The sequence below is a fragment of the Felis catus genome, chromosome B2, assembly GCF_018350175.1.
Source record: "Felis catus isolate Fca126 chromosome B2, F.catus_Fca126_mat1.0, whole genome shotgun sequence".
Classification (NCBI taxonomy): Eukaryota; Metazoa; Chordata; class Mammalia; order Carnivora; family Felidae; genus Felis; species Felis catus.
The window spans coordinates 91625562-91650266 of NC_058372.1; the positions used below are offsets into that span (position 1 = coordinate 91625562).

Genomic DNA, 24705 nt, shown 5'->3' on the forward strand with positions numbered 1-24705 from the left:
AGAAAGAGCTGATAATCATGCAGTAGGATATTTGAGAAATTGATTCTAAAAGTAAAGAAAATGTAGGTGTTGATAAATAACCTATATGGCCATGGATTTGGGTGGCTAAGGCTCTACTAAGAAAGTCTGTTGAAATGATTGTCAAATAACATGAAGTCACTTAGGACTTCCAGTGAAGGCTATGCAGTACTGTTATTGGAGCTGGCTTATACTGACTTGCAGGAATTAAATTTTCAAGAATTTTATAATTTGGTTTATATCATGTCCATAGCTTAAAATGGCAATAGTAGGGATATTTAAGCTATAAAAACCAGGAAACCTTACAAATCCAGGCCTTTTTCCCTTTTGCAGAAAGCCAATTGTTAAACATTTACTAGTCCATTATTAATAGAAACAAACATCTGGGTACTACAATATATTAAGAATGATAGAAATATCCAGAAATGAGTAGAAGACTATAGTAAGAGGAATTAGATAGTCAGATTGAATGGTATGGGTCTTAAAAGTGTAGGGTTTTATACCTTGGCTTGTTTTCAAAGGGGTTAGGACAGTGATGATTTGGAACTAGGGAAAGAACAGAGAAGATGGTAATCCTACTGCACATATCTTCCTTGAGATATGTGGAATGTGAAATACATTATAGTATTTTTATTAATATGTATAAACTACATTTTAACATTGAAATCAAACTTAAAATTATTTATGCAGTGCAATGATGTGGATTTCTTTATGCTTTGCTTTAAAACTAGGCCAGTGGTATTCTTTTCCTTATCAAATTAAACCATGAACAGAACAGAAAGAAAGAAGTAAATGTACCTAGTTATTCTGCTAAATATGCATAGTTATACAGACCTACTCTGATGAAAGATATCTTAGCATTTATATGGTCTAACCCATTTGTTTTGCATATGAGCAAATTGAGTTCCAGCGAGATGAAATTACTCACCAAATACCACTTAGGTTGGTAATACCAGAGCTGAGACTAATACCTCTGTCTTCTATTTATTTTTACTTTATTTATTTTAATGTTTATTTATTTCTGAGAGACACAGAGAATGAGCAGGGGAGGGGCAGAGGGAGAGGGAGACACAGAATCTGAAGCAAGCTCCATGCTCCAAGCTGTCAGCACAGAGCCCAAGGCGGGGCTCAAACTCAAGAACCATAAGATCATGACCTGAGCTGAAGTCAGATGCTTAACCAACTGAGCCACCCAGGCTGCCCTCATATCCCTGTCTTTTAAATTTTAGAACAATGGAAATAATTCCATTGTGTGCATTTATTCATTTATCTATGCATCTTTGGGTCATTTACTCAATAAATACCTATTGGTATGTATGAGGCACTGTTCCTGGTATAGAGGCCATTTTGTCCAGACAAAACAAGAAAAACATGTCCATTTTCATAGTTTATCTCATAGTGGATGGAGATAGAAACTGAACAGATGCATAGAAAAAATAGGAAATATACTACCTAGTTATTAAGAGCTATGGATAAAAGTAAAGCAGGAGGCATATCTATGGTAAGTCAGGAGTTGGAATTATTAAATAATATAAAAAGTGAAAGTTTTCCTTGAAAAGGTGGATTTTGAGCAAAGACTGGAAGGAAGAGAAGAGTGAGGCACACAAATATTCAAGGAAAGTGGGTTCCAGTCAGAGAAAACAACAAGTTCAAGCCCCTATGTTAGAATGTGGCTCTTCTAATTAAAAGGTGCCTCAGGTTAAAGATTCAGGTAGTCATTAATACAGTTACTTTATACATATTAAATTCATGAATATTGTGATCAAATAGGCTTGTCCAGTCAGTGGATGGAGATGTTAATAAGGCTGTTCATGTCTTCTCCCTTAAGTCCCTGGGACTCAACTAAGGCCATTTATTTACTATTTATAAACAAAGCATTCATTTTATGTATAGTTTAATGTAATAAGGTTATAACAATACAGATATTATGTATCTTTAAAATACTTTGGTGAGATTTGTATAATCTCCCAATAAAATTATGAAACCCTAGAAAAGGTACTGGCTGAAAATGAGAATGATGACTCTTTTAAAAAGAGTTTCCAATGTTGAGGGGTACCTGGGTGGCCCAGTCAGTTAAGGGACTGACTCCTGGTTTGGCTCAGGCCATGATCTCATGGTTCGTTGAGTCCAGCCCCATGACCAGCTCTCTGCTGACAGCATGAAGCCTGCTTGGGATTCTCCCTCTGCCTCTCTCAAAAGGCAGATTCTCTCTCTACCCTTCCCTTGCTTGTGCAGGCTCTCTAAATAAATAAATAAATAAATAAATAAACAAACAAACAAATAAATAACAAACATTAAAAAAAAGTTTCAAATGTTGAGACTTTTATTTTGGAGTGTGTGTGTGTGTATGTGTGTGTGTGTGTGTGTGTGTGTGTGTGTGTGTGTGTGTGTTTCCCACATCTATTCATAGAGCTCAAGCAGGGGAGCGGCAGAGAGAGAGGGAGACACAGAATCTGAAGCAGGCTCCAGGCTCTGAGCTGTCAGCACAGAGCCAGATGTAGGGCTCCAACCATGGGATCATGACCTGAGCTGAGGTCTGATGCTTAACTGAGTCACCCAGGCACCCCATTAGTGATTTGAATCCTAAAGGAAAGAAACTTACTTCCTCTGACTTTCTGTCATGTCTTTGGTTCCACCTTATCTGTCATTTGTCATGGCACCTATCACACAAAGTAAATTCTTAGTTTACTTGTCATGTACTATGAGACTTAAAGCTCTGCTACGACAGGGGCCATGCTTTGTTTTTGGCTAGTCTCTGCATACACATCCTGGCATGAGCACTTCCACCTGGCTGGTGCTCAATAAATATTAGAATGAAAAAATAACTGAGTAAATGAGTAAGCAAGTGAATGCTTCCACATTCCTAAAAATTATAAATTGTTCTACAGGTAAAGGCATATATAGGGTAACACAGTGGGCAAATGCTGCAGTCATAGTATAGAGTTACTGTTTCTCCATTGATTGATTACATAAAACTTGAGATAAGAATACAATCCTGATATCTTTAGAGAGCTTGGTAGCTTGTCAAAATGACTTCATATTTTTTTCATCTATTCATCATAACATTTCTGTGAGATTTGTAGGGAATCTTTTTATTAGATATAGCTAAGAAATTGGGGCTTATTCAAGGTTTTCCATTGACTTGGTGAAGTTGTTTCCTAATTTTATTTAAAATTGGCCAAATGATAGTAAAATATATTGTTGATTACTATTATTTATGAGAAAAGAAAGCATTTGACCAGGAAAGTTCATGATACCTCATTTAAAGAATAAAATGCTATAACAGAAGACTCATTATATCAGGGATTCTGAATAGTGCAGAATGAGTTATCAAATACTGGTTAACCACCTAAAAATAATAACTGCCTTTAACTGCACAAGATCATTTTAAGCTTGCTGCCCATCATATCATGCTTGCTCAAAATGCCATCTCTTATTCCTCTATTAACTCTCAGTAACACAAGAAAAACATTGTTTCATTGTCCTTCTCTTCAAATTTCCTGTTTTAAGAGATTGCAGATGCTTTGAGATAAAACTGCCAGAATTATTCCAAGGACTGACAGGTTTGCTAACAACCAAATGCTTTCAGATCACTGCACTAGCCTCAGATCCATCTTTGATATGAACCACATATGGCTTCAGTCCTGTTTTCCTGAATTAACTCTAATTTCCTAGTGACCAAGGTCAGATGAGTCCAGATAGGGCTCAGCTGTTCTTACCTAGCACATATGTTCCAGTATTGTTGGTAATTTATTTACTGTAATAAAAAATTAAAATGCAAATCTCAGCCAAATTCTCCTTTACCAAGGGAAACCTTGAAATAGGCTATTTCCAAACCTTGTATTAGGGACTATTACATGTGACTTTTTCATAACAAATAAGAGATATTATGATAGCACTTTTGCCCAAATATTTAGGTTAATAATAGAAACAAAACTGGTTATGTGGAATTTATTGAGAAGGAAAAATTTGACTAAGTGTCCAGGACCACAAATTTACTTTGCTAATGATAAAAATTGGTGAGAAATAATTGCCTCTTCTTTTAGTAATTTCACCATATTCATCCATACACCAAAGTCCAACTAATGCTGCCAGACATAATGGTTTAGAAGATAAAACATTTTTTCCTGAATGTTTTTTTTAAATCAAAATAAGTGGATTCTTAATAGAAAGTCTTCCTTAGATTATTTCAAGGTGTTTTGGGTCTTGTACCACTTGACTAACATTGTTAAAGAATCTGAGTTGTAGTCAACACTTCTAATATTATGTATAATAGACCATCTCAAAAATAGTATGGGATTGTCTTTGTGATCCTGATACTTTGTGGTTATGAAAGTTCAAAGAAGATTAATGTTAAGGAGTTGGAGTTTTATTCATGAAAATAAACTTTAACCTAGAACATACTTAAAAGTTAATTTTAAATTCTTGCTTCTAGAGGTGACACAAATATTGATAATGTTATTTTCTTATGATTTTTAGGCTGACAAGTTTAATGAGCACAATAGGGTTTCCAAGTTACATTTTGTACTTGACAGCAAGCAAAACGAATGAAGGTGAAGAATTTGTTTGTGGGGAAAAAATTCATTTGTGTAAAGAATTTAAGCCAAATATTTTTTTTAATTTTTTTAACGTTTTATTTATTTTTGAGACAGAGGGAGACAGAGCATGAACGGGGGAGGGGCAGAGAGAGAGGGAGACACAGAATCGGAAACAGGCTCCAGGCTCTGAGCCATCAGCCCAGAGCCCGATGCGGGGCTCGAACTCACGGACCGTGAGATCGTGACCTGAGCTGAAGTCGGACACTTAACCGACTGAGCCGCCCAGGCGCCCCCCAAATATTTTTTTTAAGAAAAGAAGATGGCTTTGTATTTGTACAATGTGTTGCTCCCAGTAAGAAAAGGTCTATGCAAATGGTACAAGAGTAATTCTTGCTTTATTAGCTTTCATAACATTTTATAAGAGATAGAAACAAAACTTCAAATCACTATCCTTATAGTAATCTTACCACTTCTAAAAGTCTCTCTAAAAATGCTCAGGAAACACTGCCTAAAATCATTAGTTATTTTGAGATCTGCAAAGAGCCAAATAATTTCAGGTTGTAAACTTTGAGTTCTGTCAGAAACTAAAAGAAATATATTCTTAAATTGTAAATCATTAGCTAGCTCTATGTTTAAAATATTTTAAGTATTTATACCGAAATCTGTTCTTAAAGCACAAATCATTTGGCATCTTCGAGTTTTTAAAAGTATTGTATCTCTTACTCTTTGTAAGTTTATTCTTGACAAGAATATTTTCTTTTATCCTTCTGTTGATGTTTCATAGCCCATAAAACTATTATAAAAAGACAGTGCCTTATGAACTAGTTTCATTGGTTTTGTGCTGATGTAGCAGAAACCAAATCAGCTTACAGACCTCAGCATTTTGATAAAACAAACACGGCTAAACATTGACATCCTAAATGCATCCGATTTAACATAGAAGAAAAAGTGTCTTTAAGTGGGGCACAAAAACAACAAAGAAATGGATTCCATTGTTCAGAATCACAAGGTAAGTTGCTTGAGAAAATAAGAAAATTTTAAATGTGCTTTCCTCTGTAGTGCTTTGACTTTCATATGCATTTCCAGAAATCTCTTTGAGTCATGATTTAATTTATTTGCTTAACTTTATCTAAATTATTATGTACAACATAACATAACTATAAGGATAATACTTAGCAATGTTTCTCATTTTTGCCAAAGAATTAATTACCTTGTTATGTAATTAAAATTCTTCTGTAAAATTATGATGTCATAAATCCTATCATCACTTTTCTCTTTCCAAATCTATGTTCACTGGTAATTGTTTTTTTTTTTTTTCTTATGAATTAGCCTTAGTTCTCTCATCTGTGTTAAGCAAAGGAGTAAAACAAGATTTTTTCCCCCACTAATTCAGTATTTCTTTTACTTGGCTAAACTCTATCTGAACAGCTTTTCTCTTATGCTCAATTTGTCATTATCTCAGTGCTTTCCTTAAAGAGAATTATATTATTTCATGCTTAGCTTATTACCTGACTTTCATTTTTCATATTGCTTTAAATAATACATTCTTCTTGAAAGTCTTTCCTAATCAGTTAGCAGCAGTAATGCACAGGGCCAAGCTACGTCTCAATTCCTGAATCATTCCTGGTGTCCTACATTGATCCTTTCCTCTCTGTAACACCAAAGCTAGGAAACCTGCAGAGACTGTGCATTTTCTTCATTCCTATCCATGATTTTATCCTGTCCCTTGACAATAGTTGGTAATGACTTCATTGAAGGAAACCAATCTTAATCACAGTAGATTAAACAAAACATAGTATACTTGGTTCTTTCAATGTGTCCCATCTTTCACCTACAGTCTTATGTGCAACTTGATATGTCCTTTCTTCTGAGTTTACATACAACTTTCACACTCAGTGTGCAATATTTTATTGATTGTTAATTTCATTTTTAATTATTTATTTAGAGAAAGAGATCATGGGAGGGGCAGAGAGAGAGAGAGAGAGAGAGAGACAGAGAGAGAGAATCCCAAGCAGGCTCCACACTGTCAGCACTGAACCTGGTGAGGGGGTCAAACTCACAAACCGTAAGATCATAACCTGAGTCAAAATCAAGTCACACCCAGGCGCCCCAATCTATTTTTATTCCTAATGTTTAATTTGTACAGCTTCTATCTATTGATTTTGACCTTAAAGATTCCATAGTCTATTTTACTTTTAAAATGTTCAACACTTTTCTATCTTACTATAAATAAATCTGGCTGAGGCTTCTTATTTCCTCATTACATAATACGTCTTAGAGTGTCGGTATAATTCCACATGTGTTTAACACAAATATTTTGAAATCACAGGTCAAGCCAATTGCAGTGTTTTAAATCCTCTTTTATTCTACTAGAGATTCACCATACTAAAACTAGGCATTATTAATTGTCTTTCTTTTTCTGGCTTTTTAAACCTCTCTTTTCTCCTGAAACCTCCTTATTGGCATTTAAACATGCTTCAATCTCTTTAATCTTTGAAAATCTTACCTAAACCAAAATATTCTTCTATCTACTGCCATGGATCTCCTGTTCTTTGGAGGCCTAGTTACTGATATACTTTTATTTTTCTTTTTTGGCACTTTCTGGCTCTACTTTACTTCCTCCAAATCCTTCCTTAATCCACTTCTATGTGTTTTCTAAATACTTCACTAAATTAGCTCTTGCTAAAATAACTAAGGAAGTCTTTCTTGCCAAATCCAAAGGAAATTATTTCATTCTCACTGTATGCATTTTTTTCTTTTTTTGGCATATCCCTACAGGTAAGCATTCCCTCACTAAGTATCCTCTTGCCTTCATTTCTGCAGCACCACAGTTTCCAGATTTTCTTTCTTAATCTTTGTTCACTTTTTTTTTCTTTTTGCGTCTCATTTTCAGGCTCACTCGTCTCTGCCAGCCTCTGAAATTCAAATTTTCACTAAGGTTGATCTTGGTATTCTATAATTTTTTTTTTCTCATCTATCCACTACTTGGTCTTCTGTATCCAAAAAGACTCCAAAATCTTTATCTTTAGCTTGACCTTTTCCTGTACTCCAACTTCACATGACCGATTTATTTAGATGTTTCTTAGGTACCTCCAACCAACCTACTAGGTATAATCCTTTCTGTCAGCCTTCTTTTGATGTTTTTGTTTGTTTGTTTGTTTTCTTTCTCGGTGCCTCTCTAGTTTAAGCCAGAGACCGATAATTCATTCAACCTAAACATCATCTTACTTCCTAGTCCAATAATGACCAAACATTATTCGTAACACACACACACACACACACACACACACACACACACACACACACACCTTGAAGTCTTGGTTTTTCTATCTCCAACAGTACTTCCCCAGTGCAAGTACTGTTACATAGACTTCTGCTGTGTGCTCCTAAGAGCTGTGGTATTGGCATCATAGCCGTCTGTGTTTGTTAATTGGCCTTGCCCAAAGGAAATATAAACTTTTAGTGTCTTCATGACAGGAGGTAGTTTTATTACTTAAAGTGCCCACATAAATTAAGATCTTTGCTTCCCAGAGAGACTGGGTGGTAGAGGTGCTTATCTTCTTTGATGATTATATTTCAAGGATGGCTGCTGGGTCCTTGAGAAAGATAGCCCTGGACTATAAAACTGATGAGAGGCTTTTAAAAAGATTTGCATGTCAAAGATTCCAAATAAGAATTTACAATGACGTAACTTTCTAAAGTGAATAATCTAAGAAAGGAGAGTGAAGGGACTTCAGTGGTTAGTCCAACTGAATTCTGGAAAGGCCAGGATAAAAGTGAGGTCAGTGGACTATATACAGAAAGAAAGTCATCTAAAGTTGAGAAAGCTGAGGGAAACAGTAAAGTTATATTGGTCATCCCTTATCTATTTCTCTATCATCGCTAGCCTCTTCTAGTACCATGTTCCTTGACTCTGTGTGCCACAGCCAAAGTGTACTTCCTTCAATTATGTCAACCCATCAAATTCATGTCCAAGATAGCATCTCTTAACTGATTTTCCCCTGTGCAGAAAGTTCACCTCTCATTATGTAGTTGACATGGACTCAGCCTTCAGGTATCACTTCTTTCCTTCTTTCTGTCTTTTTAACTTTTTTTTTTTTACTACTTTTCCGGAGACTTCTTTAAACTTTATTTTCTAAAATTTTCCTTCAGGTTTTCATTTTTGATACCAGATTTCTATTTTTTTTTAATTTTTAAAATGTTTATTTTATTTTTGAGAGAGAGAGAGAGCATGCACCCAAGTTGGGGGAGGAGCAGAGAGAGAGAGGGAGACAGAGAATCTGAAGCAGGCTCTGTGCTGACAGCAGAGATCCTGACATGGGGCTCAAACTCATGAACTGTGAGATCACAGCCTGAGCCGAAGTCCAATGCTCAACCAACTGAACTACCCAAGCACCCCTTGATATCAGAAAATTGTTAATTTTCTTTCAACAGAGTCCATTAATTTTTTTTTTGTTTATATTTAACTCTCTGAGAACATTTATGCTATATTGCTTGTTTTATTCTTTACATTTCATGTTAGAGGCTCCCTTCAACTATCTGGTTATCCTTGGTTGTTTGATGATATATAACAGACTCTACAAGGCTCACTGGAAACTCTGGATGATTGCTCAAAGCTGAAAAACTGTGAGCCTTGCTAGAGGGTGATGTGGTAGATCATTTTGTTGGAAATCCATGATATGTACCCTAGATAGAATTGATGTAGTGCAATGATTAAGAACATAAACTCAGTAACTAATATGCCAATGTTTGACTCAAAGTAGCCACATGAATTTGGGCATATTATTAACCTATCCATGTTTCAGTTTTCTCATTTGTAAGATGACAGAAAAGATACTTATCACCTAATCAAAATCTTGTAAAATTTGAATTATTTAATATTTATAGATAATTTAGAATAATACATCACACATGCTGAACTTTATCTGAGTTAACTGATATTATGATGATGATGATCATCATCATCATTATTATATTTCTGGTGTAGTCAGTTTTGCTTGAAAAAATCTTCTGTGGTCTCTTCTGGAAGAATTCTAAGAACCAGGACAGAAAAAGACCTGACATTGGTTGTAGACTCCAACTTAAATTTCTTCTGGTTTCAATATGTCCTCCCTGGATCACCTGTGTCCAGTGTGTTCTTGTTTCCTCTCCAGAGAATAAAACCTCTAGTCTTCTGCTTGGGTGAGATGGAGCAGTCACCATGATGCTCAGAGAAAGGGAAGGGGGAGGAATGGATCAAGGATCAAGGATCTAACATTTTTAAAGACATTCTTCCAATAAATTTTACTTTTGTTAGAACTTTGGTTATCTGGCTTTGAGAGGCATATAGATTCCAATTTGAGGGTTGATGGGGGTGAGGGAGAGGGGGAAGTGGGTGATGGGCATGGAGGAGGGCACTTGTTGGGATGAGCACTGGGTGTTGTATGGAAACCAATTTGACAATAAATTATATTAAAAAATAAAATGTTCACAAAAACTAAATAAAAAATATAAATAAAAAATAAGGAAAGGAAAAAAGAAATTCCAATCTCTGAGACTTCTGTGGGAGAAAGAACGTTATAAAAGTTACTTAACTGAGTTACAATTCACCTTTCTGCTTTCCAGCTTCCAAAAATTCATTTCTGTTGTACATTCTCTTATTGTTTTGTGCCTTGTGGATTCATGCCATAGGAAAGAACATGTACTCAAAGGCGATAGTCAACCTGCCATCTTTGCCATACTTTTGGCATTTTTTTAGGAAAATTAACATATAAGCATTTGGTGGTAGTATGCTCTCTTTTTGAAAAATAATCAGAATTATAAAAATATCATACTATTGCACAGTGTGCTCACATGTAGTGTCTTATTTGAGCCTCACAAGAACACTGCAAAGTTGGCAAAGATATTTGACTATTATGCACATTGAAATTCAAAGAGATTAAATAGCTTGTATAAGAACATAGATTCCATTAATAAGAGACATACAGCTAGTGATCATTACTCCTGTCTCAGTCTGAGTATATTCAGAATCTACATATTACTTAAGTATAGGTAACCAATTATTTCCGAGTGGTTAGGTCTGTAGAGAAAAAAGCATGCTAAGCTTCCTATTCAGCTTATGAATTTGTTCAGATACTTTGTTCAAATGCGTTGCAAGCTGTCTTAGCTGCTTTAAATTTGAAGGTTTCAGTAAAATTCATGTTGTGGAGTTCTTTTGTTTTTAAACCAGTGATGCACTGGATCCTCTTCGCTACTCAATATAATAGAAGTAATAAAATTGCCGGGAGATGCTAAAGATTAGTCTGCCTTTTCAACTTGCTGTAGAAATAGGTGAGAATTGAAAGGCATCTCCACCCCTACCACACACACACAGAGTCTGCAGGCACAGTGATGATTTTTAATCACACTTTGTTTTTACAGTTGTGTTTTACAGCCGTCAATGGGAGGTGCAAAGAAGTGACTGTGCTAAATTAGAAATTGTGATCAAAGAATGACAACAAATCTAGCAAACAAGCCATATAGAATGTATATTTCTAAACTGAAATATCTCTTCTTTGGGTTTTTATTTTTATTAAGAGAAACAAAAAAAATTTGGGTGACTTCTGTATCTAAACCTATTCTACAGTTCTAAGAATAAAAGAAATACTTATATCTTCTGCCGACAGGAAAAATGAGTAAAGCTATACAAAAATTATAGACAATAGATTTCTGGAAATCAGAAGTAAATCAATGAGAGATCTTATATAGCAATGGAAGGTTGGAAATGATTAGTTTCAAAATGATTATCAATAGTAATTTCTAAGAAGTGCTCATAAGAATAAAATATAAGTGCAGGAAAGCATTCAAAGAATTTTATATGAAAATACATTTTGTAAAATTCGTATTTGGTCAATTAAAGTTTCATTTTATAGATTAGATATTTCAAATGTAAAATAATACTACATTAATATTAATTTAAAATTAAACTATATATATATCCATAAAGGATAGATTAGAGATAGTCTTTAGTTTCTTGGTTTTCAGTTGTTAAAAAAAGTTTGATCTGTTTACACAGCAACATATTAACTGTTAAAAAGAATTTTATACTGTTATTATACTGTTAAAAAAGAATTTCTCTTTTTTAAGTTGTTTGTGTTGTATAATTTTTAAATTAGAAAGTACTATTAATATTTTAAAATTTATATTGCATATTATAACATATATAATACTATAAAAAGATGAAGATATAATGATGTATGATTTTATAAATATATAGGCATATTTAAATGATTATTTCTATTATAAACAATCTGAGTCCTCCTCTATTTGGGACAAAAATACTACTTTTCAAGTTTTATTTAAATTGTGTCAATGGATGGAATGTGTTATCACTAATTGGAAATCATGTTACTAAAGCAATAAAAGATTAATTGCTAACGTTTTTATAACTGAAACAAAGTAGAGAATTTAGGCAATTTATGACCACATTAGGTAAAAATAACTTTTTGTATACTTTCTTATCTCTGCTTGGTTTAGGCCTCAGAGAGTATGCCCATGTTATGATACTACAAGGTAATATCATATTACCATGATATTTCATTATCACTCCTTGATAAAGAGTTACTTTTTAAATTATCAAGTCATGAGAGTGTAGTTGATTACATACATTTTAGAATTATCATTTATGGGATTTTATATCTATTTGTTATCAGCCACAGGTTTACTAAATCAAAAAATATGTCCAACTTAGTTTTTTATTAAAAATCTCCTTAATCTGCAGGTGAGCTTTAATTTTGATTTTATTTTGTATTTAGGTCTCGTTTGATGCAAAACATTAGGAGAAAAAATTTTTATCTTTGAAAGGAAGTGAGTTTGTTCTGGCTATTGTCATTATGTAGTAACATTTGGGAAGCCAAATGAATCTATGCAAAATCTCACTATTGGTGGGGTGCCTGGGTGGCTCAGTTGGTTAAGCATCTGACTCTTGGTTTCAGCTCAGGCTATGATCTCATGGTTTGTTGGTCTGAGCCCCGAGTTGGGCTCTGCACTGACAAAGCAGGGCCTACTTGGGATTCTCTCTCTCCCTTACTCTCTGCCCCTCCCCTGCATGCATGTGTGCAATCCCTCCCTCCGTCTCTCTCAAAAGAAAAAAAAAAATATCACTATTGGTCTTAACTATTCTAAAAAGGATTTCATCATAACCTTAAATATTCCTTTCATTTTTCTTTTCTACTTCCAACATATGATCATGTTATTTTAAAATAATTGACATGCCACCAAAGCTGCTCAAATTTGTAATCCTATCAATCTTATTCTAGACTTTTTAGCTACAGTCTTTCAAACTTTGAGCCACTGGCCTTTTGGCATGCCTTAGTGTTTCATTGAAGAGCAAAGGTTTGAATCTCTACCCTCTCTTAGCCCTAATGCTATACTTGTTTTTAGAAAACACTCATTATTTTGTTCCCCCAGTAAATTTAAGGGTTTTCTTCCTATTTCATCATTGAAATAATGCCGTAAGTTTTCTAAATATTATTGTGCACCTGCTTTTAGTGGAAGAAGTAGTAATATCTCATTTATGACCTGGCATATGTAGGACTAAATACATGCTTAAGCTGTAAAAAGATCGCATATCTATGCACTTGAAAATAGTTTCAACTTTTTATGACAGTGCTACCAATATAGTGAATATCCTCCTTGTGTTTATAGCTTCAGTATTATTTTTTGTATTTGTGTAAGAGTTTAACTGACATAAGGGCTTACAGCTGAGCTTTCCATAAGCAGATGCTAACCTTTTCATGTTTATGTTTTTACCAGTGCCCTCTGAACAAAACCCATTTCATTCCTTTCCTAATAAAACCCTAGTAAAGCCTTACTGAGAATTTTCATTTGGATATAAAAACTATTCAATTTTATTGGTCCAGGAAACTTTAGTTAGTTTGTAGATCTTAATGACAGCTTTCCTGAAGCAGGCTACCAGAGGTTCTGTGGTGTCTGGATTGTGTTTCAGTGGAGAATTTTACTTGTAACAAACTCCTTATATTTGTTCAGCCTATCTATATCCTTGTGTATTCTTGGAGGATGATGTGACATTGGGTGTCACAGTCAACCAAACGAGGAAAAAGAAAAAAAGGAAAAGAAAAACCTCAAGGTTGTTACAGTGTCAGTTGGTGTCCAGTCTCTGTCTCTTCCAAATTTGATGTTATAGTAATGTTGAAAGATAAAATTATACACATGAGATACTCATATGAGACACAAGCACAAAAGTTCCTCCTTATTAATATTATTTTCTCTTTTTTATTGGCTTCTATGATTTACCAGCTGTATATTTTTTAACATGATTTTTGATATGTTTGTTAAATAAATTTAAATGAAATATAGTAAGTTCCATCTAAATATTGTAGGATCACATGGAAACTAAGGAATATATATTCTTACCTGTTTCATTTCTCCCTAGAAATCAAAAATATCTACATATGACAAAATGTGGGCCTTTATGAGTAGCAGGAGGCAGTCAGTACTCGTCAAAAGTAATGAAGAAGGAATCCAGAGAGTCCTCACCTCTGATTATGCTTTCCTAATGGAGTCAACGACCATTGAGTTTGTTACACAGCGGAATTGTAACCTGACACAGATTGGCGGCCTTATAGACTCCAAAGGTTATGGCGTTGGCACCCCCATGGGTAGGTTTTATGTCAGTCACTTTTCTTTGTTCTTTAATCTTAGTTGCTGTGAGGAGGAGGAAAAACAAAGCCTCCATATGCCTTTGGGAATTTTGTTTTTAATAAATCTATCTTGCTATGTTCTCTTACTGTATAAAATCAGGAAGCAATTTGGACATCCGCTTCTAAATAGGTAAGTAACAAAAGAAAAACTGATTTCCACCAAAATGGTTGGTAGACATTTTTACTGAATCGGTGTTGAAAAAACCCGCAACGTCAATGTAAAAGACCTTCTCAATTCTACATTATAAATGTTTTATGAATCAAATAGTTTTTGCATTTTATTTTTTCAGATTTTTGGCTTAATGAGTATAGTATTTGAGTAGTATTTGAGTTAGAAAGTTAATTAAATGAATGAGTCACAAATAGTTCATTGTTTCCTGTGGATATTTGCTTTATTGTTTAATTTTAGAGAAAATATTTTTTTAATTTATTTTTTAAATATAATTTATTGTCAAATTAGTTTCCATACAACACCCAGTGCTCATCCCATGTGCCCTCCTCCCTGCCCATCACCTACTTTGCATTCTCTCCTAACCCCCATCTACCCTTAGTTTGTTCTCAGTCCTTAAAAGTCAATTATGGTTTGCCTCCCTCCCTCTCTGTAACTTTTTTTTTCTCCCCATCTGCTCCCCCATGGTCTTCGGTTAAGTTTCTCAAGATCCACACATGAGTGAAAACATACGGTATCTGTCTTTCTCTGCCTGGCTGATTTCACTTAACATAATACCTTCCAGTTCCATCCACATTGCTGCAAATGGCCAGATTTCATTCTTTCTCATTGCCAAGTAGTATCCCATTGTGTATATAAACCACAGAGAAGATACTTGTTTTAAGAGAAATAGCAGACTGTTTTCCAGTAACATATCTAGATTATTTGACATCTGGTTTAATTATTTATAACATCCTTTTGCTGTCATATGACAAAATTATTCTCTATAATAATCATGAAATGAAATAAAGGATAATAATTGCCAGAAAAGGCAAACGATGGACATTTTGATTTATTGAACTTCTCATATGTGTATAATATATATGAATATGTATATTCATCTGGTAAATAGTGTACTAACATGCAATATTACAGTACATGTGTATATGTGGTGGGCTTAATAATGGATCCCCCAAAATATCCACAGTCTAATCCACAAAATATGTGAACATGTGACCTTATATGACAAAGGAGATCTTACAGATGTGATTAGTTAAGGATCTTGAGATAGGGAGATTATTTTGGATTAACTAGGTGGATCCCTATAAAAAAGTAGCAAGGGTCAGAGTCACAGTTAAGGAGACATGACAATAGAAGAAGGGAAAGGAAGAATGTCTTAGTCCATTTCAGCACATGTGACAAAATACCAGAGATTGATTAAAGAGTAAAACTTTATTTTTCACAGTTCTGTAAACTGGAAGTCCAAGATCTAGGTGCCAGCTGACTCCTTGTCTGGTGAGACCTGCTTCCTGTGTAATAGATGGTATCACATGACAGAATAGTCAGGGATTTCTCTGGAGTCCCTTTTATAAGCTCATTCATGACAGCCACATCTAATAATGAATTTCCTCCCAAGGACCCCACCTCCAAATGCCATCCTATTGAAGATTTGGTTTCAACATAAGAATTTGGGCGGTCACAAACCTTCAGACCATGGTGTTGGGAAGTTGAGGGGGAAAGGAGATGGAGAGAAGTTTGAGAATGCTACCTGCTGAACTAAATATGGAGTAAAGGGCCACAAGCCAAGCAATACAGAGGACCTGTAAGAATTAGTTTAGAATGCAAGAAAACATACTTTCCTAGAGGTTGAAGAAGGAATGCAGTCCTGCAGACACATCACTTTTAGGACTTGTGAACTTCGAAATATTAGGCAATACATTGGTGTTGTTTTAAGCCAATAAATTTATGGTAATTTGTTACAGCAGAAACAGAAAACTAATACTATATAAAAGGGAAAAATAACAGGTTAACATGTTTTAATTAGCAACAGTGTAATTTTTGAAATAAAGGGGAAAACAGCTATTCACTGGCCTATCACAATAGCAAATAATAACTTTAAATTTTTCCTTAGCCTTACCTTCTGCAAATTTGTCAATGACCAGGCCAAAACTGACCTTCATGTATTCATGTTTAATAAATAGCATAGCCACATTTGTCAATTTATCTTCACTCATAAATTTAAGTTTAATTTTGAAAATTTTCTTTCAAATGAACTAACATGTATACAATAGTTACAAAGTGGGGCATAGATTTCTAAAAATCCAATTTCAAAATAAATTCCAGAAATTACAATACTGTAAAGAGTCTTTGCTTCTTTGAGATCATTTCTAGCAGCTTTCAAATGTCTGGGAAGTCCAAAACCTTTCCACCTTATATAATGACTTCACACACAAAAAAATTCTACACTAAATTCTATCATATTAGATGAAGTTTTCTCTAATTTGTTATGTAGTTCAAAATAGTTTGAACTAGCTTTGAGAGAATTTTGAGATCCTATCTCCTGTAATACTACAAATTGCTATATTAATATAGTAGACCCCAAATAATGCTTCCATAGTAACTGTAGAAATGAAAACAAAAAAACCCTCAAAATCTTGGATTCTTATTCCCAAAGTATGCAAATGTAGCTGAAATCAGATGTGTTGGAAGTAAATTGTATACTGGGAATTCTCCAAATTAAGTAGAATGTTATTAAAGAATAAAAAATTAAATGTATGTTAATTCAAACCTTAATAGAAGTTGGGCTATTAAAACTCAACAGTAATTGTTTAGAACTTAGATGCACAGAAAATATTTTTGAGGTGGAATATTTTATTTTTAATGTGTTTTGACTACCTAGTGTGCGGTGATAGTTGATATTATTGTTGTTTATAAATTCTGCACATAGAACTAACCACTTTTTTGCCTGAAACAGGAAAAAAAAAACCTCCCAAAGCCTTGCTGTTGTTATGCCAACGTATGTATTAATTCCAAAGTTTTATAATTAACTCTAATATATGGTAAATGTTTATTAATGATTCAGTTTTCATAATTCCTGCTTGAGGAGCAAAGTTTTTGTGTTGATGGAGTCCTCAAACGGTGGCATTCACCATAGTTAGATCTGGTATGATTCTTTCCCTTGGTAAAATTACATAATGAACTCACCAACTTCATGAGTTCGTGTACCATTTATCTGGAATTTGTAATGAGTGATTTATTTGCTAACTTTTCAAGTATACTTTCATTCACTTATGAAAAGGTGTATTAGCAAATTTATATTTTAGGCAATAGACCAATAATGTGCTATTAGAAAGCATCATCATTTGCAACAACCTTGCAATACGTGAGAGGGGTATTATGCTAAGTGAAGTAAGCCAGAGAAAGACAAATACTGTGTGATTTCCCTTATATCTGGAATCTAAATAACAAAATGAACAAGGAAATAAAAACAGAAACAGACTCATAGATACAGGAAACAAACTGTTGCTTACCAGAGGAGGGAGGGGTAGAAAGGCAGGTGGAATAGGTGAAGGGGATTAAGAAATAGTAACTTCTAGTAATAAAATAAATATCATTAAGATGCAATGTCCAGCATAGGGAATCGAGTCAATAATTGTAATAGTTGTGTATGGTGTCAGATGATAACTAGACTTAACATGGAAATCATTTTGTAATGTATAAAAATACTGAATTGCTATGGTGTACAACTAAAGCTAATAAGATTTATGTCAATTATACTTCAATTAAAAAATGTCATCATATAGTATTATGCCCAATGATACTCTTTTTTCCACCCCAATGATATTCTAAGTTAGCCTTGTCTTTTAATCTTGGGCAAGTCACTTGAGTTATGACTTCTAGATTTTTTTTTTAAATTGGTAAAATTAGGTTATACTAAGAAAACGTAAGGTCTACTTAATTTAAACTTACAACAATTTTTCTGATAGTATGCTTGACAAATTCTGAGACTTCGTTCTAAATTGGGCTAGAAACTACATGGAGAAATATGGTTCACTGATGTCTTAGAATAAATTTTAAAACTTAAGCACAGTTGTAAACACTTATGAGGGCTGTCAGCAGTAATTTGTTAGGCTCTCATTGGCTTGCAGTTTCATTTGGAAAGAGCTAGAGCAAATAAATGTATTTTTCAGTGTTGTTTCTGAAAGAAGTGAAATTCTCATATGTCTTCACCATCTTCTGCTGCTTTATATTATCTGGATGAAGGCAGAGATTTTTGTTTCTTTGTTGTCGTAAGCCTACGCAACTGCACCTGCATTCTGTGGACCCGCTATCATTTGTTGAGCACATAAATTCGACATCTGAAAATATGATTGTGCAGCAAGATTTATAAGCAGAGAAAACAAGTACTTTTTATAGCTAATAATGAATGTGGCATTTTACATTATTAAATGTGATGACCTCAGTAAACTAACTTGAGAAATCCAGGGTAATGAGAAGTAAGATTTGAGGAAGTGGTGTGAGAACTTTGCAGACTAGCAGAGATATTTTAGTTAGTGATAGTTACATAATAGCACTTATAATTTTAAAATTTCCAAAATAATTTTGACTTCTACTTAATATAAAACCTTGAACTTGAAATATTTTTGTTTGCTTGCTTGTTTGTTGTTGTAAATACGATGTACCAGTGTACGAGGAATGTCTCTATCATACTATCTCACTTTGAGGAAATGCTTACTAAAAGTAAATCAAAATAGTGTATTATACAAATCTCAAAAACCCACTGGGTTATTTCTGGTGTGAAGACTATTTTAAAAAGAAAGATAATAGTTGAACTAGTTCTCTTTTTTAATTTTTTTAAAATATTTATTTATTTATTTATTTATTTATTTATTTATTTATTTATTTATTTTTGAGAGAGAGAGAAAGAGCATGAGCGGGCAAGGGGCAGACAGAGACAGAGACACGGAATCCTAAGCAAGCTCCAGGCTCTGAGCTGTCAGCACAGAGCCTGATGTAGGGCTTGAACCCATGAACTGTGACATCATGACCTGAGCCAAAGTCGAACACTTAACCGACTCAGCCACCCAGGTGCCCCAATACTTGAATCAGTTCTAAGGAGTTCTCTGTTATAATTTATTGAAGCATACAAAAGGAAATTTTCAATCCCTCCTTACCCCTGACACTGTTAACCCCTGACACCTTTTATTAAAAGGTAGAGACTTATTAAGGAAAATATAAAACAATTCAAAATATTAATAGACATACAAGCTATATTTTAATATAACTTTTTGAATTGAGAAAAATATACTGGGAACAGCACTTAGAATTTCTATTTCCTCTAATTTAAAGCTTATCTTTTAGATAAGATGAAAGAACAAAACAAATTAAACTATAAGCCTTAGGATGTAGTTTTTTCTTTTATCTGTTCGACTCAGCTGATCAGATCAACTTTTGCCCTTCTGAAGAAAGCTGAGTTATTGTGGAAAATATTCATTGATTTTGGCAAGGGCACTTGCTTGAGAAACTTATAGATATCAAGTTGTATCTAAATGGATTCATTTCTTTGTAGTGTGTAGATAAATGGAATAATAGTATGTTAGTGTTTTCATTAAAGTAATTTTTTAATTAGGCAATATCACATGATAAATTTCTAACTTTTATAGGACATTCTTGGAATTGTAATGTAAAATTATCAATACATGGGAATAAAAATTCGAAATCTGAAAAATACTATGATACAGTAAAATAATAGACAAAGAAGAATATTTTAGCACATTCTTCTTTATAGTCAAAGCCAAATAGTAACTTTAATTTACTAAACTCTCATATCACTAAAAGTTATTTAATGCATGTAACCTATATTTTATTTTTAGTCTAATTCTGAATGAGATAAAGTTGAAAACAATAATTTAAAGGAAAAATATTCAAATCTTTCACCTGCATGTATTGCAATATACTTTTTGTTTCTCTTATTTAGATAACTTGTTTTCTTCTGTTTGACAGGATGTTAAGTTCTTTAGTGAATTGTATTTTATTCATTCATAACAGTGTAAAATGAATTTTGAGATGAGACTCCATACATTATAAATGAATCTTAACTCTCATATCATTTCATCAGAGAAGTACTCTCTAGAAAGAGGCATTTCATACTTCACTCCCTTAAATACTTGACTTCTGAGAAAAAGATTCCAGCGAGTAATTTATGATTTGCTCTGCCATACTTCTACTAGAAATATGGCTTCATGAATTATTTATATTTATTTAGTCATTAATAAACACAAGGACATGCAACTCTAGTACTTGAATGAGATTTCTGACTTCCCATAAACTTTCAGCCAATATCATAATCTGCATTTTCAACTAGTTAACTAGCATTTGCCTATTGTATCATCATTGTTCAAGTATATTAAAGATTATTGATAATATATTTACTTTGAAAATTTTGTTTAAGCATAAATCAAAAAAATTCATTCTTGTATGAAAACATTAATTGAAGCTCTTGTTCTTTTCACAGCAAAAGTTAATGAGGTCAGTATATTCAAAGCAGAGACATGTGGGCTCAGGTTCTGAAAATTTAGATCAGTACCAGAAATACCTCAGGATTTTGAGTGCATATTCCGCAGGAGCTATGATCCATAGGGAAAATTTCATCTTTACAAATACCATAAATGTGATCAAAGAGAGAGGAACTCTCTTTGCTTTTATGTTGTTCAGATGGTCAGACATTGTCAAAGAGGCACATGTGATTACGTGCAGGAGGTTAAAACAGAAAAGACTTTGTCTCTTTTGGAGTGAGAAATCAGAAATATTTCAAAAATTATATATATTTTCTTTTGTCCCCCAATAGCCCATGCAACTTCTTGTTAGCCTGCAAGGTAGGCCTCCTCTGGTGTGACTCATCCAGGGGCAACCCTCTCCATTCATCATTCTGAGTATGATGATAACTGCCCAAAGCGTGCTGTGAAATTGCTGAATGACTCCGGTATAAGCTATTTAATTAGGGAAGCTCTGTTGACGCAAAAATACCTTAGTGGAGCAATCAACAATGATGTGAAGGCAAATGCTCAGTAAGCAGATGCTGGTTTAATTAAGCTTGGGGTGACATCACATCCCTTTCACAGTTTTCCTGACGGCATCACTGTTATTTCAACGTAATATTTACTGTATGGTAGGTTTTTGAAGTTGTAGGTGTTCTTACTCTTAAGTTAACTTAACTTCCTATGCCATTCAAAAGAATTAAATTAAGAAACACACACACACACACACACACACACACACACACACACATAACAACTCTAGATGGGATAAAGCAAAAAAGCAAATCTCAGCAGTTTTCATTAAGGAATATTTAAAATGTGTGAGCAGTTGCAATCTTGACTTTTAATTCACCATAGGTGGTAATCTATTTATCTGAACAGGGAGCATTTCTACTTAATGGCATTTTCTACTGCATTGCCTCCCTTCTTACTGCCCAGACTAAAAGCCTTCTTGGTTTCTCTCTTTCGAATATTGAATGCACATTGTACTTTGAAGACTAGGCAGACTCAGCAGTCCATGAGCTGGTAGGAAAGCAGCAGTCTCAAAAAATCCATTAGGGCCAGTTGGTGTTATTTTGGTTTGCTATGTTCAATTTGGTAGAAATATTATAAAGTGACTGAACGGTCTCATTAAAACTATTTCTATTTTTAACAAGGAGTTAGTAGCATGCTTCATTTGTTACTTCCTCATGACTTTAATCACATATATAAAATATGTGTCAGCTGAGAAGGAGATGGAGGGATTGTGTTCATGTCTGTGCATATTGTTGATGCAAAAGTTTTCTATAATATAATTTGTTCCCATTTTACGTGTGGGCTTAACTCATTAGTAAGTTTTAAGCAGTCAGCGAATAACTATTTCTGTGAACAAAATCCAAATTAACTCAGTCATATCATAATCATACAACTACTGAAATAAGTGTAATACATGAAGATGTGGAAATATAAAAATGAAGAAAAGACTAATGTAGATATTTTTATAATGCTTTTGAACACTAAGGTTAGATTTAAAGATCATTTTATCACACACAAAATTGTTATATACATTTTATTTGTTATATTATTTAATTATAAATGCTAGGATATATTCCTATTTGATAATAGGGTTTTAATTTTACCTTTGTAAACTGTTTTATAACAAGTTGTATGTTAACTAATATGAAATAGTAGTAATCCTATTAATGATTCTCAAGTAACTTTTATCTCATTACAATGCTCTTACCCATAATCAGCTAAAGTAAAAAATGTTGCAATAGGTTGTATCATTGACTCTTTTTTAAAAAAAAATTAACATTTATTCACTTTTTGAGAGACAGGGAGAGAGAGAGAACAAGCAGAGGAGGGGCAGAGAGAGAGAGGGAGGCACAGAATCCGAAGTAGGCTCGAGGCTCTGAGTTGTCTGTACAGAGCCTGATGCAGGGCTCAAAACACAAACTGTGAGATCATGACCTGAGCCCAAGTCAGACGCGTAACCGACTGAGCCACCTTTATGGTAGAAGTATACAACTTTAACATATGAACAATGTAAAATTTTTTCTTCATTTCTATTTTCTAATGTTAAATGCATGAGATCTTACTGCTTTCTTTCTTTTCTTTCTTTCTTTCTTTCTTTCTTTCTTTCTTTCTTTCTTTCTTTCTTTCTTTCTTTCTTTCTTTCTTCCTTGTTCTTTGATGAAGTGGGAGATACACATTTGGTATTAGGAGAGGCATGTTGTTTGTTTAAGGCAGATGCCAGTGTTTATAAAAATAGAAATCAGTATTAGAAGCATGTTTTTTTCTCTGTTTTGCTCACCATCCATTTCTAAAATTCTCAATCCATCATATAATAAGTACTATAATATTCATCATTATAGATGCATAAAATCGTTGGCCTTCAGTTCTTCAGCTTTACTGAAGTGAATGAATACATTTGTCTTCATTAGTTGAACATAATGCACAAAAATTGATGCAAATTATTCATCTTTCTGCAGGTCAAACCTTCCATTAAAATGCATTCTATCTTTTCATTGCCTAAGCAGCATAATTTTAATGTTGGTGAAGCGATTTTGCAAGGCTAAATCAAGATCTAATAATTTTCAGGGCCTGAATTAAACAAAAAAAAGTCAAATTACACTTGTAGAAGTTGTATATTTCTGGCATACTGTTAAAGTCTAGATTTCCTGTCACTGAAAACAGATGAGAGTCTCAGTAAACTATGCCTGCTCCACAGATCATCAACAAACTCTGCGTGCTAGAATCTAGGAAGCTTCCAGAGGGAATTTGATGAATTGTAAGCACCAGTGTGAGCAGTTTTCATTAATAGTGTAAATGCTGACCAAATGGTGCCCAAACAATGCATAAATGGATAATTTTCATGAAAACAGAGCTAGTTCTGATAGATTGTATATGCAAACATTGGATCATTTCATTCATTTAATTAGCGTCTTGTACAGATTTGTCCAAGGCCATGGGTTCAAACTCTATTATAGATTAGTTAGCCAGACTGACTATGCCAGATTGTTACCCTTTGGTTTATAGGACTAAGTAAGATCAATCATTCTTACAGGGGAAAAGAGTCAAAGCACAGAGGTAAAATGTGTAAATACTAGATTCCAAATATGGCTGCCTTGCATTTGATGGTCCTCATGTGAAGGGCATTTTCTTAGCATGCTGTATAGAATGTGGGGCCATTGTAGTCAGGTGACTTATGTTCAAACCCATTGGAATGTCATAGGTGTCTTAGTTGATGTCACTGAGCCTGTTTGAGACTCAGCATCCTCATCTGTAAGTGAGGGCAAACATGTCTACATAATTGGGTTGTAATAAAGATTGGGGCGCCTGGGTGGCTCAGTCCGTTAAGTGTCCAACTTCAGCTCAGGTCATGATCTCACAGTCCGTGAGTTTGAGCCCCGCATTGGTCTTGGTGCTGACAGCTCAGAGCCTGGAGACTGCTTCGGATTCTGTGACTGCTTGTCTCTGCCCCTCCACCTCTTACGCTCTGTCTCTCTCTCTGTCTCTCTCTCAAAAATAAATAAACATTAAACAAATTGTTTTTAAATAAAAAAGATTGAACATATTATATTTGTAGTATTTGGATCAGGACACATGCACCACAAAGAATTACAAAGGACTGTCGTAAATGTTTTATCATTATTGAAACGATGTATTGTGGTTTTTAAGTTATTTGTATCTTAGGTTTTTGCTGTCTATTCTTTAAGTAATCAGACATATCAAATATATTGTAGATAAGGCAGATTGTTAATATAACCCATTCCTAACCACATGGAAATGTTTTCCTATGGAACTTAACTAGGGTTTTGCCATCACGTAATCAGTATACTGTAGTTAGCTAACCATCATTTGGGGGGAAGAAGGTGATTTATATCTACTCTATAAAGATGAGATAATTCCTATTGTAGACCATTATATAAATAAATAAAATACAGTTTTTCCTTCCAAGCATTTCTTGAATGTTTAGTGAACAGAGTCCCAAGATGTATTCAGAGAACAGTATCTCTAAAGAC

The 24705-nt window shown here is 33.9% G+C and overlaps 1 protein-coding gene across 5 annotated transcripts in view; it reads left to right on the top strand.

The window, feature by feature from the left end:
* The window catches only part of GRIK2 (glutamate ionotropic receptor kainate type subunit 2), a 651626-nt gene that overhangs the window by 600481 nt on the left and 26440 nt on the right, over nucleotides 1–24705 (top strand). For all 5 annotated transcript variants that reach the window (XM_019831021.3, XM_019831024.3, XM_019831022.2 and 2 more), the window contains exon 14: nucleotides 13969–14194. In XM_019831021.3, coding sequence (XP_019686580.1) covers nucleotides 13969–14194 — 226 coding nt within the window. The remainder of the gene's footprint in view (nucleotides 1–13968; nucleotides 14195–24705) is intronic.